A 17,082-nucleotide genomic window follows, 5' to 3' on the forward strand; every position below is an offset into this window, starting at 1 on the left:
ACTGACACGACTGAGTCTGTTCGCTGACTTCATGACACTTCTCGACTTAGGTTACTATGACACCATAAAACAGTATTTATATCGGTTAACACAGCATAGCTCACTGGGAGACATGTATAAGAATGAATAGCATGCGTTGGGAAACACTTTAAAGGTGCTTTATGATGTGAATTTATTATGTGAAATAAATCGCGCGGAAATAAGCTCTGAGATTTGATCATTTACTTGTAACATAGCTTTAAAGACGGAAGGGACAAAATTTAACACATACATATAACATCTTGATATTAGGATAATGAAATTCCAGGTGATATTGAATCTTAAGTCACAATATCAATATTCTATTGACTTAATGTCCAACTCTCTCTCTAATGTCTAATCTACTGGAGTTTTGGGGTTAAACAGAACTTGCTGTGAGGCTTGTTCAGCAGTGAGTGCACAGAGAGCTGTTGTCATAATGAGCTTGTTGGACTACTCCTCTGGAGATGGCTCAGTGGGATGCATGCACGCAACAACTTCCCTCCCTCTCCTCCTCCCCCACCTTCCTAAATGGCCGGGAGCATCAGTGTGCACTGTCTCCTCTCAAGGTCTCGTGATGTGAGATGATACGAGAGAACCATGTGCACATTTCAGGGATGTGCTTTAATTTTCCTCTGACTCCTCTCTGCTGTAAGATCCTCTGGAGGCAGCATCCCGCTGACACTCCTAATGGAGCTTTGAGTTATTTGCACGTTTTGATTGCCATTACTTTTTCATGGCGGCGGCGTTATCCATGTGGATGTAGCGGAGCGGTGCGTGCTGTTGTTCTGCTGAGGGGAGCAGAATGAAGCATGATTTATTTACTGTATTCTGCTGCACCATGTGTTTTACATACAATAACCCATGATTTCTTCTCTTTGATGACACTGAGAAAGGAGCTGGAGCTTTGTAGGTGCTCACTGGGTCATTTTTAGCAGTAGGGGAGATACTGTAAGTAATGTATCTTGCTCTATTTTCCTGCTTGGGTCTCTGTAGACTAAACCTGAAAGCCTGCATCTCAGTCTCTCCATTACTTTCTGTTTGATCTGTCTTGCCTTCCATCGCCTGCCCTTTTTTTCTCTTCATCCTCCTCCCTGATTTACCTTTGCTCCAGTGTCTCTGCCTTCTCCTCTGTCTCCCTCTGTTTTATTGTCTTCCTCTTAACCTTTAATCCTTTAACTTCTCTCTTTCACCTTTTCCTTCCTCTCTCTTCTTCTTCTTCTTCTTCTTCTTCTGTTCCTCCTCTTCAGCTGTTCCTTGCTTGTTCTCCACAGCCTCGGGGTCTGAATCATTTATTACACAAGTCATTAAGGATGCAGTCCTTTGCACTCCGTCGTTTGCAGTCATATTTGGGTTCAGGAATAAACAGGGCAGACTGTAGCTAGGCCGACCAAGGGGGAAGTCACGTGGTGCAGGATGGTACATGTTGACTGAGAGGAGAAGGTCTCATCACCAGTGGTTGACCTGATAAACTTAAAGAAGCTGTGTGTGTGTGTGTGTGTGTGTCTCTCTCTCTCTCTCTCTCTCTGTGTGTGTGTGTGTGTGTATCTGCAGGAAGTTGTGAGACCAATCAAGGTAACTGTAGCTGACATGCATTGTTTTTCTTTCATCCATGCTCCAGATGAGTATGAAGTACATCACCTGGACTTAGAGAGCTTCATTGAAAATGCTATATGCATAATAGTAGTTATTTTCATCACTGATTAATCAACAGATTATTTTCATGATTACATAAATTGTTTGGTCTCTGAAATGTTGGCAGGAAAAATGGGCCATTAAGAGAGAGTCCAAGAAAACCAGAAGATATTCACATTTTTTAAAATGATTTAAAGAGACTGATCTATTATCAGGATTGTTAGCAGGTAATTTTCTATCAATCTGTGAACCGTTTCAGCTCTAATATCCACTCCAAAAAACAACACAGCCTGAATTAAAGTAAAGCCCATTATTAGGCGATATTATAGTAATGACGTGTGTGAGACAGTTTTGTGATATAATGTTGATTTTGGTATTGTTATTATAAGCTTAGTGTTATTGTTTGTTGACTTCAAGTCATTTCATGATCATATTGTATGATTGTTAAATTAGCTCTAGCTTTGTTTATCTGTATTGATACTGTTAAATTAATTAACTGAGAAATACATAATCAAGTAATTTAACTAACAAAACTGCTTAACAGTGAAACAGACTTCATTGTCTTTGACAGCAATTTATTGAATTTACTTGTATTATATTATGCATATATTAATATATGTGCATTATTATTATAAGTTAATTATATCTTTGTTAATACTGTGACATTTATTTTAACCAGCGAATTGGCCAATCAATATGATGGTGAGAATTTTGAAAAGTCTGTTCAAAATGTTGGAATGAAGGTTTACAGAAATGTTTTGAAAGATCTGTTGAGGATATTAGCCGTAGTCTGGGTCTGAGAATCCTAATCAGGATTATTGCCAAGTAGCTTTTCACATACGAGGAATGTCTAGCAGTTTACTGTGGTGTTTTTGTTTTCCCCTCTGAGATGTTGTCGTCTCCGGACTTCATTTCTAGAGCTCGATGAGGAAATCAACTGGGCTGTTATTAGTTTATTGCAGATACATCATTATCGTCATCTGTGCATATAAAGGGAATAAGTAACAAAAAAAAACTGCAAATGCAAATAGTAAAAATGTCAAAAATATGTTTTGAGATCATTTAGAAACAGTCTATCTGTTACATAATTGCATAACGCCAGAAACCTCTGACAAGTGAATTCAACTGTATATATATATAATACATGAGGGCATTTTATCTGTGTACTGGCATTAACAGACGTAAGAATCTGCGCTTTATTCTCTGCTTGAGTGTTCAGTTTAAATCATGCAGGTAGATTTTTGAGCATCTCATGTGCTCACACCACTCACAACACCCCCATCTCCATTCACATCAAGTGTGTCCACAGACAAAACAAAGAGAGTATCGTACATTGGGTCATGCTACCATATGGTCCCATCAAAATTGTTTTTTATTTCTGCTGCTGTGTAGGAGGCACATCTGTCGTGCACAGAGATTTGGTTTCAAGTGTGAGCGTGAGCCCGGCAAGATGTGTCACCATGTAGGCAGCGCTCTTCCTCCCAAAAACCCTCACCATGTCTGACGCTCCATGCTCTCTGCTTCTCTCTGCTTCTCTCTGCTCTGTCATTCAGGCAAAATTGCAGTCGAGAAACTTTGGCATAAATGCCGTACACACCCACGCTTGGCTACAGAGACGTTGTGATTACTTCTCTTGTTATACATGTGATGTTATAGTGCAGCATCACCTCTCTATATATATCTCTATCGTGTGGTTTGATAACAAAATCAGGAGTGACTGACTCCTGCAGCAGTGACTGAAAAGGTCAAAACTGTGGGTTTCTAAGACATTTCAGCAGTTTTACGAGGTGATGCTGTCACCGGGGTGATTTTATTGACTGACATACTGCTCTAGTTCCAATAAAAGAGATGCACTGCACAAATATACAACAGGGACAATTTGACTGGTCCAGATCTTTTGATATGGCCTCATTTTAATGCACGGTGTCCCCATTTGACACCACAGTGACAAAGTGTCACAGTGAGGCCGTCTGTTCCAGCAGGGCGGCACGGTGACAAGGTTGACCATTTCATTGAATAACCGAAATTTTAGTCACGCATGGACATGCACGCATTACTGAACAGGGCTACCAGGAAGAGTTCTAGGGGCCCAAAGTGACAACTCTTAACATTTCTTGGTGGAAACTCGCAGTTAAATTAGGAATGTCCTGATCTAATATCTGCCAATCCAAGATTTGTTTTGGTTATTTAAGGTTTAGGTTGTTAAGGAAGAAATAATATTACCGGGCAACTTGGATTGAATCAGTGGAACCAAACAATCATTTCTGAGTGGATGTTGGCTGCACAACCAGTAGGATCTCTGTGTCTCCAGAGCAGATTTCCACAGACAAATGCTGATATAATGTAACTCCAGTCATGTTCCTCCGTCAGTCTCCCACCCGTCTGGAGTACCCTTGTGCAAGACAGTAAATCCCTACCAGCTCTAGTGGTGCTGCTCTGTAGCTGTGAAGATTCTTCATTATTCATGGAGCTCATGTTCTTTCTTAACTTCAGATGAGCGTGAGGCGGTTCAGAAGAAGACCTTCACTAAATGGGTCAACTCGATCCTGTCCCGGGTCGGCTGTCGCATATCTGACCTCTACCTGGACCTACGGGATGGACGCATGCTCATTAAACTGCTGGAGGTGCTGTCCGGTGAACGACTGGTAAAAGACTTCTCTGTTGCACCTCACATTTTGTTATTTTCCCTTTTTATATTCTTTGTATTATTCCTTACCCTCTTGTGGTCACTCCTCTGTTTATAATTTTCTCCTTTCTAAGTTCTGTCTGTTTTTTTCTCCGCCCTGTCTGTAGCCGAAACCCACCAAGGGTCGGATGCGTATCCACTGTTTGGAGAATGTGGACAAGGCTCTGCAGTTTCTCAAAGAACAGAGGGTCCACCTGGAGAACATGGGCTCCCACGACATTGTCGATGGCAACCATCGCCTCATCCTCGGCCTCATCTGGACCATCATCCTGCGTTTCCAGGTGAACTCAGGAACCTGAACCCCCATTTTTTTTTATCTTTCTTTACTTACCTTTGTGTTGATTTGGCTTCTATTCCCTTTCAACTTTTTACATCAGGATGCTGACATCAAAGCATAAAGATGTTAAACTTTGCAATATATATCATGACCAATCCTTCAACTATGTCCCTCATCATAGTAAAATAAATATAAGATGGGACTTTATTAATGCCAAGAGGGGAAATTTAAATAGAAACAGATTGAGAACTCTTTATACATACAGCAAAATAAAGTAAATGACAATCTATAAGCTATATATTAGAACATACACATGATATGATTTGTGCATTGTGTAGGAAGCTGTGCAAATATACACAATTAGGAACATCCAGCTAAAACTAATGCAGTCTAATACACCAGTCCTGTAATAAATCCTCCTTCATGAAGGTTAATATGATCAGTTTTTGTTGAAACTGAGGTGTAGAATCACCTCTTACTTTATGACTGTGCTGACATTGACGTAAGAGCACTGTTAATGAAATCAAAGTATGGATCTGCTTCACATGCATTATTGCCTTAATTACATTATAATCACATTTGCATTTGCATTTAAATGCGACCGTACTATACAACCTGCTGTGTTTCATTAGACAAGTCTCTGACTGTTAATTGTTTATTCTCACTTGCGTCTGTGAGCATGTAGCACAGAAACACTTTCAGCTGGCAGCTTTGGGATGTTCTTTTTTTTTTTTTTTTTTTTTTTGACTTTTTTCTTTTTCCTCGAACGAGATGCCTTCAGGTTCCAGCCATTATTATCTGCTGTTAGCAGCACACCCAGAACATCAGAACATGTCTGTTTGACTCTTTTATCTTCTTGGAGGGGGCAGATATTTATTTTTAATTTGACAGCAACACTGTTATTTTTAGACACGTTAGTTCAAACAATATGGCCTGCTGCATTATTCAGACTTTAAAAAGAAAAAAAAAAATGAAACAGGAAAGAAAGGAGTTTACTCAGTCCTGTCTGTATCTTTTCAGTCTGCATAAACCAAGGAGAACTGGCTAAATTTAGCCCTCTCTCAGGGCCTGTCTCTCAGATCACATCACTGCTCTAATTACTGGCCCACTGTGTGGGAAAATAAGAACTTCAATAATTACCACCCCTCTTCCTATCAATTAGACTTTGGGTTTAAATTTGTTAAATTCCAGCCTCTTTATAACATTGATGATTTATCACTTGAGATTTGTTTTGTTTTGCACAAATAAAAACCTCCCAGTTTTACTTCCAGATTTGATAAATGATGTATTTCAAACGGATATTTGTGCCACTCTGCCAACATGTTCCCCCACTGGTGCGTCCTATTAGCGACATGTTACTATCAGTTAGGTTTTTGTTCTCAGCTGCGACTTGTTCTCGTTTGATTTCAAACCTCACAGCCATTAGTTCAACTTCATTATTTACCATCCAGCTGTGCTTGTTGTTCTTCTTCATCAGATCCAGGACATTATTGTGGAAACGGGCCAGGCGGACCAGAAGGAGACGCGCTCAGCCAAGGACGCTCTTCTTCTGTGGTGTCAGATGAAAACTGCAGGGTTAGTGGGATGTGTGACCTTTAGCATAACCAAGCTGTCATAAGGACCCTCTGGGAAATAGTATGTGATTGTGAATCCAGTCCTGTGCACATCTTTTAATAGAAAAAAATGTCTTTAGAGTACTGCAATTTTTTTACTTATTTAATTTGTCGTGTAAAGCATCTTTCAGTATCCGGAAAAGAAACTATTTTTAGTATTATTATTATTAGTGTTGTTGTTGTTATTATTATTATTACTATCATTAGTATTAATTTTTTTTATCAGTTTTATAGTTAAAATTTTATTTATTTATTAATTTCATTTTGATAAAAAATTTAAAATCCACTGTGCAAATTGCAAATTAATGAAGTACTCTAACCCAAGTAATAGTAGCAATACCACAGTGTAGAAATACTGCGGCACAAGTAAAAGTAAATTAAAATACCAATGGTAAAAGTACCTATTATGCAGAATCCAATTTTAAGACTAATCTAAATCATAATTTATGTGTATATTTATAATTTGTACTATTAATTAGAATCTGCAAAAAGTACAATGTCTGCCCCTGAAGTGTAGTGGAGTTAAAAAACTTCATGTGCTTGGGGCTGAAGCTGCAGCAATAAGTGGTGCATAATTACATGTTGAGGCACAGAACAAATCCCAGACATTGATTTAAAGCAGGAGCTCCTCAGCAATGTCCCTTACGCTCAGTGAGTGACGTCCCCTGGCTGCTGTTTTGCAGATATCCCAATGTCAACATCACAAACTTCACCACCAGCTGGAAAGACGGCATGGCCTTCAACGCTCTCATACACAAACACCGGTAAGGGGAGATGAATGACCAAATCCACTCTCACCAACTCTGAAATGTAAACACGCACAAAACCCGTCTGCTCAGTGTCTCTCCTCCACGTTCTCCTTCATCTCTTTGACTGCCTCGTTGTCTGATTTTTCCACTTTTGCTGCCTCCATATTTCTCTCCCAGGCCAGATCTGGTGGACTATAACAGTCTAAAGAGGTCCAACCCGACCCACAACCTCCAAAACGCCTTCAATGTGGCAGAGCAGAAGCTTGGCGTGACCAAACTGTTAGACCCAGAAGGCGAGTGACCGACGGAGGCTGTGCCTTCGTGTGGAAATAAATGTTTATGAGCTTTAAGCCTGGTGGAAATGTGATGTCTCTGGCTTGGCTGTGACGGATTCGTCTTCCCCTTTGTTTTGTAGATGTGTTCACAGAGAACCCAGATGAGAAGTCCATCATCACGTACGTCGTGGCATTTTACCACTACTTCTCGAAGATGAAGCAGCTCGCTGTCGAGGGCAAGAGAGTTGGAAAGGTGAGATGGAAACATGACGCACACTCGTTGATGTGATGTGTTTGGTTGCCTGTTTTTTCCTGATTGTTTTTTGACCTCCTTCTTCCAGGTTCTGGATCACGCCATCGAGACAGAGAAGATGATTGATAAGTACGAGACGCTGGCGTCAGACCTGCTGACGTGGATCGAGCAGACCATCATCGTGCTGAACAACCGAAAACTTGCCAACTCTCTGGCTGGAGTCCAGCAGCAGCTTCAGGCCTTCAACACCTACCGCACTGTAGAGAAGCCGCCCAAGTGAGTCAAGCCAGGACAACTCCCCACGGCTCATTCTAATCTAGTCTGTGCTATTAGTGTTTCATTTTCTTTTTCATTTTCTTAAATTGAAAAACAAACACACACACACACACACACACACACACACACACACACACACACACACACACACACGCACACACACGCACGCGCACACACACAACAGAAACAGGAAAAGATAAATAAACAAAACACCTACACTTTTTTCAACACATCCTCTGCATTTATAAGATTTCCTAGTTTTCCTTAAACTACACGTAACTCTTTCAGTATGTGGCACTGAATAACATCTCATTAAAACACACTGATATAGAAGGGGCAAACATAGGCTGCTGTTATAGCTATTGTTAACAAAGTCTGTTATTAGTAAGAGCTGTAAGTAATGTAGTGGGTGTGTTTGGGTCTGTTCAATCCAGCCACTGTTTTCATTTTCAGTAAATTATTGAACACGTATTTCCATTCTCAGTGCAACTCTTTTTTTTAAATTTATTTGCGAACTGGCCTCTGCAGAGAACCCTGTGGCTAACGTTCACCTTTGTGTGTGACTCGTCTTTGTTTTCTTTCAGGTTTCAGGAGAAGGGTAACCTCGAGGTGCTGCTGTTCACCATCCAGAGTCGAATGAGGGCCAACAACCAGAGGGTCTACACGCCTAAAGAGGGAGCCCTGGTCGCAGATATCAACCGGGTGAGATGCCTGGGCAGCACACAGAAACAACATGGGTGTTTTATTAAAAAATGTCTCTGGCTGTCAACCCATTACTGGGAGGATTGTCTCTGCAAACGTCTGAGGTTTGAAGCTCAGACATGCAGCATGGCTCAGTTAGATGGACAAAATTAATTCATTTAGCAGAGTGCAATCCTGAGGCAGCAATTAAAGCACAGATGAATTGAATTATACAGGTAATACTATAGACTACTTTACTAAACTGTACAATAAAAGCCATCTCATGAAGAGAATAACGGTCTGACAGAACTGCAGGCACAAGAAAATAATAAGGTAGAATATATTCACAGTTACTGACATTAGAGCTGAAACAATTAGTCCAGTAATGGATTAGTGGATGACTGTAATGTCCATTATTACTTATTAATAAGTAATAATTTGATATCAGTTATCATGCAATATTTCTTTAGATGTGAGAATTTGCTGATTAATCAAAATGAATAAATGATCCACAGATAAATCAAGTCAAATCAAAAATGATGGTCAGTTACGTTCTCACTCGTGAGGTCCTTCAGATGGGATGATGCTATTGCTGCTGTATGTTATGGCGACTAACTATGACAAATAAAAACTGCGAATCCTAATGATCCATCTCATCATCTGCGTGCAGGCCTGGGAGCGTCTGGAGAGGGCGGAGCACGAGCGGGAGCGCGTCCTGAGAGACGAGCTGATCAGACAGGAGAAGCTGGAGCAGATGGCGAGGAGATTCGACAGGAAGGCTGCCATGAGGGAGACGTGGCTCATGGAGAACCAGAGACTGGTGGCCCAGGTAAACTGTCAACAACACAACTATGGACATTACACGATGTTATTATCTGATATTTATTCAGAGGTCACTCTTGAAGAAGATGTTGATCTCAGTGAGGCTGACTAATTCAATAAAAATTTACATGTATAAAACATGCATAAGTATAGATTTTCTACACTATTTGCATTGAATAATTGGTTGTTTGTGCACCTTGATTATTGATGATGGGAGGTAAACAGCAGAAACAGATTGCCTTGAAAAAAAAACCCAGGAACTTTCTGAGCACAAAAAGTTAGTTAGAGGAAGTGAGCAGAAGTTGTGAAGTAGCTGTTAAAAATGTGGATCGTGGATACTCAGAATGGACACATTCAGGGATTATTATGACCAACAGATTTATATGCAAGCAGTATTTTTATGTAGCTGGACCAGGTGGAGCTTATTTTACCTACTTTATATCCTAGGTAGTTTCATCTATAACAGTGCACCATATTATATACTACTGAACTGAACTACTCTCCGCTCTCTCCTCCTCAGGATAACTTTGGCTACGATCTGCCGGCTGTGGAGGCGGCCAAGAAGAAGCACGATGCCATCGAGACAGACATCGCGGCGTACGAGGAACGTGTTCAGGCCCTGGTGGACATCTCAAAGGAGCTGGAGTCGGAGCGTTACCATGACGCCAAACGGATCGACGCGCGGAAAGACAACATCCTGCGTCTGTGGGACTACCTGCAGGAGCTGCTGAAGGCTCGTAGGGCGCGTCTGGATAAGAACCTGACCCTGCAGAGGATCTTCCAGGAGATGCTGCACATCATCAGCTGGATGGATGACATGAAGGTACAGAACGTGAAGCAATATTCATAAACTAATTCCAAACATTTTCCAGAGACTTAACCGATCATATTGATTGATTTCTATTCACAGGCCCGGCTGCTGTCTCCAGACTTTGGGAAACACTTGCTGGAAGTTGAAGACCTGTTGCAGAAACACGCCTTGGTAGAGAACGACATTGCTCTGCAGGCAGACAGGGTCCACAGCGCCAGTGCTGCTGCTCTCAAGTTTGCAAATGGAGATAGTAAGTGCAGTAGCTCATCTTTCCCCTTGGCAAGAATATTTATTATAAATGTGCTGGTTTTATTAGGGATGATAACACTAAATGTGCAGGCCAAGGAACATAACCAGAGCTGGGTCTCAAACCTCAATACTTTTTGAGTACTGGCTAAAATGTGTCTGTAGGATCAAGTATGGCAACCTGCTGTGTACCAAAAGTCAGCCTCATATCTTTTGTATGATGTCTCCTGATAAAAGTAAAACCTTCTGTTTTATCTTGTACATTTTTTTTATGATATAATGATAGTTTTTCTTAACCTGCATATAAAATTAGTGTGAGTTTTTAATTTGGCTTTTCATGTGTCGTTTGTTCTCACCATGGTCACCTGTTGTTTCTCTAATTGAAAATATTAGTAAACTGTGTGGTTTGGAGACGCTACAATGACTATAGATATGGATGTGAGTGTCTGTGTGAATTGATTGACAGATTGATAAACTGTCATTCTAACCAGTACACGCCCTGCTACAGACTACAGCATCCCAGAACCCTGAGAAGACATAAGCAAGTAGAGAAAATGGAATGAGTAAAGATAGAGGATGTAACGGTTCTGTTGTCTCTTTCCCTCCAGGCTATAAGCCATGTGATCCCCAGGTGATCCGGGACAGGGTGCAGCACCTGGACCTGTGCTACCAGGAGCTTTGTGCCCTGGCGGCCCAGCGAAGGGCTCACCTGGAGCAGTCCCGCCGCTTCTGGTACTTCCTGTGGGAGGTGACGGAGCTGGAGAGTTGGATCAGGGAGAAGGAGCACATTTTCTCCTCTCTGGATTATGGCAAGGACCTGACGAGCGTGCTGGTGCTCCAGAGCAAACACAGCGCCTTCGAGGACGAGCTCGGAGCCCGCCGCGCCAACCTCGAACAGGTCCTTGCAGAGGGAGAAAAGATGATCCAGGCCAAGCACTTCGGCTCCCCGAAGGTTCAAGAATGCATGGATGACATCAGGAGGCAGTGGCAGCAGCTGGAGGAACTGGCAGCATTTCGGAAACAGAACCTGCAGGACACTCAGAGGTTCTTCCAGTTTCAGGGAGATGCTGACGAACTCAAGGCCTGGCTGCTGGACGCCAAGAGGCTGATGAGCAGCGAAGACGTAGGTCACGACGAGTACACCACGCAGCGGCTACTCAAGAAGCTCAACGACCTGAGGAATGAAGCAATCAAGAACGGAGCCACTATCGACGCGCTATCGAAACAGGCCAATGCGCTGCCAGAGGAGTTACAAAATACCCCTGATATCCAGAGACGTCTGAAAGACATCAAGGACCTGTACATGGAGCTCATGTCTCTGGCCGACCTGAGACAGAAGAAGCTCGATGACACTATGGCCCTGTACACCATCTTCAGTGAGACGGACGCCTGTGAGCTCTGGATGGGCCAGAAGGAGACTTGGTTGGTGGACTTAGAGGTGCCGGAGAAGCTGGAGGATCTGGAAGTGGTACAGAACAGGTACACAGAAGAAATTATATTATTATGCACTCCCGAAGTGTTATTATTATTTTTTTATACATGTCTAGATTTAATATAGCAATTCACAAAAATCTGGTTTAGTAACAATGTCTTCTTTATTACAGGTTGAGCATTCTGGCTCAAGATATGGCAAATGTTCAGTCGAGAGTTGATGATGTCAACAAAGCTGTGAAACAGCTTGAGGACAGCAGACACCCTCGCACCAAAGAGGTCAAGGAATGTCAGACACGACTGAATAAGAGGTGATTTAAATATTATTTCTACACTACATGTCTTAATTTATACCGTTCAACTATGTGTCAACATTTCTAGTAAATCATTTAGTGTTATACCTAAAAGTAAACACAAAATTTATATTTTTGTGTCTTATCTTTACCTTGGAGCAGAAGAAAGTTTTAGTTTATTTATTATTTTACAGGTCTGTTACTTCTGAATAATTTTCTAATAATTTCGAAGACGTTTCCTTGAAGGCAGTGTGTAATGAAGAACTAATCATAAGTAGAGTAGAGACAGTGTTCAATTGCTACGCTCCCATTTAATTCTGATTAATTCCTAGCAAGCTGGAGTCTTTTAGTGAGTGAACAGCAAGTGAGCTGAACATGCAGAAAATGGGATTTGTCTAAAGGGAAGCATACGATTCAACATATGTGTAAAATTATGTTTCCAATTATAATTGAGTAATAGATTCAGGTTTTTATTGATTTTACATAGAGCAGTTCTTTTAAGGAAATTTGCATTTTCCCTTTATTACATATGGTATGTTTTTCTCCACCAAACATCAAGAAGCATCCCCTGAGATAACAATAGAGTGATTTAAACATGCAATAAATGATTCTTCCTCAGGTGGGAAGCCTTCAAGGCCATGGTGGAGGACAAGAAGAGGAAAGTGGATTCTGCTGTTAGTCTGCACAACTACGGGCTGGAGTGTGACGAGACAGAGACCTGGATCAAAGACAAGACGCGGGTGATCGAGTCCACGCAGGATTTGGGCAACGACCTGGCGGCCGTCATGACCATCCAGAGGAAACTGTTTGGCATGGAGAGAGATTTAGCCGCCATCGACACCAAGCTCACCTTCCTGAGGAAAGAAGCCGACCAGCTGGCCAAGGATCACCCGGAGAACGCAGCCGATATCTTGGCCCGCAGAGGAGAACTGGACGCAGCCTGGGACACACTGAGAAAGACCCTGAAAGACAGGGAGGACTCTTTGGGTGAGGTCAGCAAGTTGCAGACCTTCCTCCAAGACATGGATGACTTCCAGTCCTGGCTTTTCAAGACCCAGAAGGCTGTGGCTTCAGAGGAAATGCCCGCCACGCTGCCAGAGGCCGAGGAGCAGCTCAGCCTCCACGACGCAGTGCGTGAAGACATTGGCAACCACGAGGAGGACTTTCACCGTGTGAGGGACACTGGTGCTCAGGTCATGCAGGGTCAGGAGGACGATCCTCAGTACCAGCAGCTGGAGCAGAGGCTGAAGGGCATGGACCGTGGTTGGGTCGAACTGCAGAAGATGTGGGACAGTCGCAAGAACTTCCTGGATCAGGGTGTGGGCTTCCAGCAGTTCATGAGGGATGGCAAGGCTGTAGAGGCCATCCTCAATAACCAGGTACTGTACCGCTGTGTGTATTTGGAGTAGGACTATGTAAATTATAACTTGTCTTTAAATAGAAGATTTATCAGTTACCACAGAGTTAGCTTGTTAATGATGGGGTTAGTGATGCTACAGGTACTTAAAAGAATGTGGAATAGAAGAATGCAGCATAGTCAGTTTCCACACTGCATGTTTGTCATATAACGTAGTCAGCTGGCTGTGTGTTTCAAGGCTGTTTGCCTTTTTCTTTCTTAGTCTTTGTTCATTTTTGTTTTTGTCTGACATGTTGTTGGCTGCTCTGCTGCAGGAGTACACCTTGGCCCACATAGACAAGCCTGACACATTGGCTGGGGCAGAGAAGGCTTTGAAGAAGCATGAGGACTTTGTGAGCACCATGGAGGCCAATGAGGACAAGATTGACGGCGCTCTGCAGGGTGGACAGCGGCTGGTGGACAGTAATAACCTGTACTCTGGGAAAGTTCAGGAGAAAATGGACTCCATCAAAGACAGGTCAGTTGTTATTTGGTCAATGTGACTTCAGGTGTCATCAAACCGATCTTGATATTGTAGTAGCTTGGAGCCATCTTTGAGATAATATCAACCATATTTGCTATTGATCATGAACAGATCTTCACTTTTTTGTCTCATCATCTTCAAACTGTTCTGGTCTCAGACCCTGGGCCAGAATTTATCAAACTTACAGTATAAAAATGACATTACATACAATGAAATCTTTTAAAATGGGCTACATCTACCCTATTCTGAAATCTGAATAGTTTTACCTAACATATGATTCATCATGATCAATCAGTCAATCAACCGATCCTTCTTTATTTGTTTAGCACCTTTCATACAGGTTAGTGCAATTCAAAGTATTTTACAGATGACTGACAATTAAAAACAATGAAATTAAATAATAAAACCATTAAAATAGATGAAAAATATATTTAAAAACGATAAAAGACTAAACTAATAAAATAGGTAAGAGGGAGTAAAACATGTTAAACATATATAATTAATTAATTATACATATACAATTAAATAAAATAGTATTGGCCATAAAACAAAACCTTAATTTAATAAAAAGCTAGACTAAAGAAGCAGGTTTTAAATTTACTTTTAAAGATATCAGTGTCTCTCAGTACAACAAAATTTTTGTTCAATCCCTCTTAGAAGGTGCTGACCTCTGTTTTTGCACTGCAGTCATTTGCTATCTAGTCTTTACCAACTTAAGAGACCTGGACCTTTTATTTTTATCATCATTTAAAGTTGAAACCTCACTTTCAGCAGTTTGATAAATACAGTACAGGCTCCGTTCTCCTGTGGAAAAATAGATCTGTTCATTCTCACCCATTTTTCTTCAACCGGCTCACCAGTGAAACAGCTTTCTTATCACTGCAACATTAGTGTCAACAAGAGGCGGTAGAGAGGGCACGGGAGCTTTTCCCATTAACTCCCACAATTCACTTGGTAGACAGGCGCCCGCAATAATGGATATTGATCTTGAAGTGAGAGCGATTGGTCGTTGTGTAGCAGAGAAACAGATGACTGTTTTGGGTTGGTGTGTCAGGTATTTTTTTGTGCGTGGCGGAGGAGCTCGTACGGATGCACTCGCCTTGGATTCACACCTTGTTTGTCTGAGTTATGTCACTGAGGGAGGTGTTGGAGGAAAAGAAAGACACGCTCAGTCTGCAGATGTGTTTTTAATGTGTTTCCTTGGTTTTGTGTTTGACCTTCAGGCATGACAAGAATAACAGAAGAGCCCAGGAGGTGTCCGAAAAGCTCCGGGATAACCGCGACCTGCAGCACTTCCTGCAAAACACTCAGGATGTGAGTTCACCGTCAGTTTACTGATCATGCAATCGCTGGCTAACATCAATTAATTATTAGCTTAATTATTCCTTCACTGAGACGTGACATCACAGTGATTTTGTCTCTTTTTTATCTCTTGATCATTATAGTCAAATTGCCAAACATTGTGTTGTTATTGCTGTGCTTGACGATACCTTCTCGGACTAAATGTGTATCTTCCCTATTTGGGATAGGGGTGCAATTGGGTAATTGCTAAATGCTCAAAAGATAAAGAAGTAAATCCTGCGTGTGTAAAGTCACCTCTGCGCAAACTGAAAATACCAATGTTAAGGTGACTTTCCAAAGTATTGTATTTATTCCTGCATGTATCCCAGCTGTTCAGCTTCCCACACCCGGGGCCCCCGGATTTGAATCTGCTTTAATATTCACACTTCCTCTCCATGCTGCAGCTGACTGTGTGGATCAATGAGAAGATGCTGACGGCTCAGGACACGTCATACGATGAGGCCAGGAACCTCCACAGCAAGTGGCTAAAACATCAGGCCTTCATGGCCGAGCTGGCCTCCAACAAGGACTGGCTCAACAACGTAGACCAGGTCTGTAAGGACCGAGTATCTATTATGATGTCGACAGAGCTACCCATTGTCTTTATATTGGCTTTGAACAGCAACTAATTAATGCATGTTGTTTACCTACACAATGCATACTGTTGCTAGTAAACTAAATAGTATCTTAGTAGATGCCTATTAGGGATCCTGCATTAGGTCTCATGTATTTAATGTTCAGCAGTAAGTGTTACTTAAAGGGTAGGTTCACCCAAAATAACAACAGCAATAAAACATCACTCATGTTTAGTGGCTAATAGGATAATACAAAGAGTGGCTTACTGGTGGCTGTACTAAAAGGTTAGTGCGCACTAAAGAATAATAATTGGAGTAAAAGTAAATATAAGAATTGAAAGATGATTTAAGAAAATGTGTATATGCTTTTTTTTTCAGGTTTTGAAACACTCTCTCAGATAAATTCAAATTCAGCAACACCTCTTTTCAGAGTCAGTGTCCCAGTTATAACTAACAGAAAAATGAGGTCTATGGGTTATTTTGTAATTTGGGTAAACAAATCATTTAGATCAGGAGCTTGTATTCTCTTTTTCATAAAACCTTTTATCACAACATTTAAACAAATGATTGCATTTATGAGGCATATTATAGTAGCATTTAGCTTCACATTCATCCTTATTTATAAGATCAGATAAAACGCCATTTAACATTTTCTCCCTAATACAACAGCATTATCTTCTTCTTCTCTGTGTGTTTTTGTGGACACAGGAGGGTCAGGAGCTCATGGAGTCCAAGCCTGAGTTTGAGCCTATTGTGAAGGAGCGCCTGGCCAAGCTCCACGAGCTGTGGGACAAACTGGAGTCCACCACTCAGGAGAAGGCCCGGCTGCTGTTTGATGCCAACCGTTCCGAGCTCTTCGACCAGAGCCTGGCTGACATGAAGAAGTGGCTCGGTGAGCTGCAGCAGCAGCTACAGAGCGGAGACGAGGACGTTAAAGACCTGACTAATGCCAACATCCTGCTCAAGAAGCATCAGGTCTGTGTCCTTGTAGCATTATACTGGATAAACCTGAGATTTGAATGCTTTCCCTGACTGCAATTCCTCTTGATACGTGCAGGTCTTAAATCATATTTGGTTGAATCTCACCATGGGAGTGAATACATTATAATTTTAGTTCTACTGTGTGTAATCTTTTAGGATTAACTTTGAGTGAGTGAGCATCTGTTTATGTTTACTGTTTGCACCTGAACATAACAAACAAATATCTCAAATCTAAATCT

General features: G+C 41.6%; 1 protein-coding gene across 5 annotated transcripts in view; it reads left to right on the plus strand.

The window, feature by feature from the left end:
* The window catches only part of LOC111225431 (spectrin beta chain, erythrocytic-like), a 53,670-nt gene that overhangs the window by 12,050 nt on the left and 24,538 nt on the right, over positions 1-17,082 (plus strand). For 4 of the 5 annotated variants that reach the window (XM_022750292.1, XM_022750291.1, XM_022750293.1 and 1 more), the window contains 18 exons: positions 4,147-4,298; positions 4,447-4,620; positions 6,094-6,191; positions 6,913-6,993; positions 7,156-7,271; positions 7,394-7,506; positions 7,595-7,782; positions 8,367-8,484; positions 9,134-9,292; positions 9,806-10,108; positions 10,196-10,346; positions 10,951-11,821; positions 11,947-12,084; positions 12,686-13,445; positions 13,738-13,940; positions 15,170-15,260; positions 15,692-15,838; positions 16,571-16,837. In XM_022750292.1, the coding sequence (XP_022606013.1) occupies positions 4,147-4,298; positions 4,447-4,620; positions 6,094-6,191; positions 6,913-6,993; positions 7,156-7,271; positions 7,394-7,506; positions 7,595-7,782; positions 8,367-8,484; positions 9,134-9,292; positions 9,806-10,108; positions 10,196-10,346; positions 10,951-11,821; positions 11,947-12,084; positions 12,686-13,445; positions 13,738-13,940; positions 15,170-15,260; positions 15,692-15,838; positions 16,571-16,837 (4,130 nt within the window). Of the gene's footprint in view, positions 1-4,146; positions 4,299-4,446; positions 4,621-6,093; positions 6,192-6,912; positions 7,040-7,155; positions 7,272-7,393; positions 7,507-7,594; positions 7,783-8,366; positions 8,485-9,133; positions 9,293-9,805; positions 10,109-10,195; positions 10,347-10,950; positions 11,822-11,946; positions 12,085-12,685; positions 13,446-13,737; positions 13,941-15,169; positions 15,261-15,691; positions 15,839-16,570; positions 16,838-17,082 lie in introns of those variants that run through there. The other variant, XM_022750294.1, reaches the window with a different exon arrangement.

Source organism: Seriola dumerili, unplaced genomic scaffold (genome assembly GCF_002260705.1).
Source record: "Seriola dumerili isolate Sdu_G_001 unplaced genomic scaffold, Sdu_1.0 BDQW01000149.1, whole genome shotgun sequence".
NCBI classification, from domain to species: Eukaryota; Metazoa; Chordata; class Actinopteri; order Carangiformes; family Carangidae; genus Seriola; species Seriola dumerili.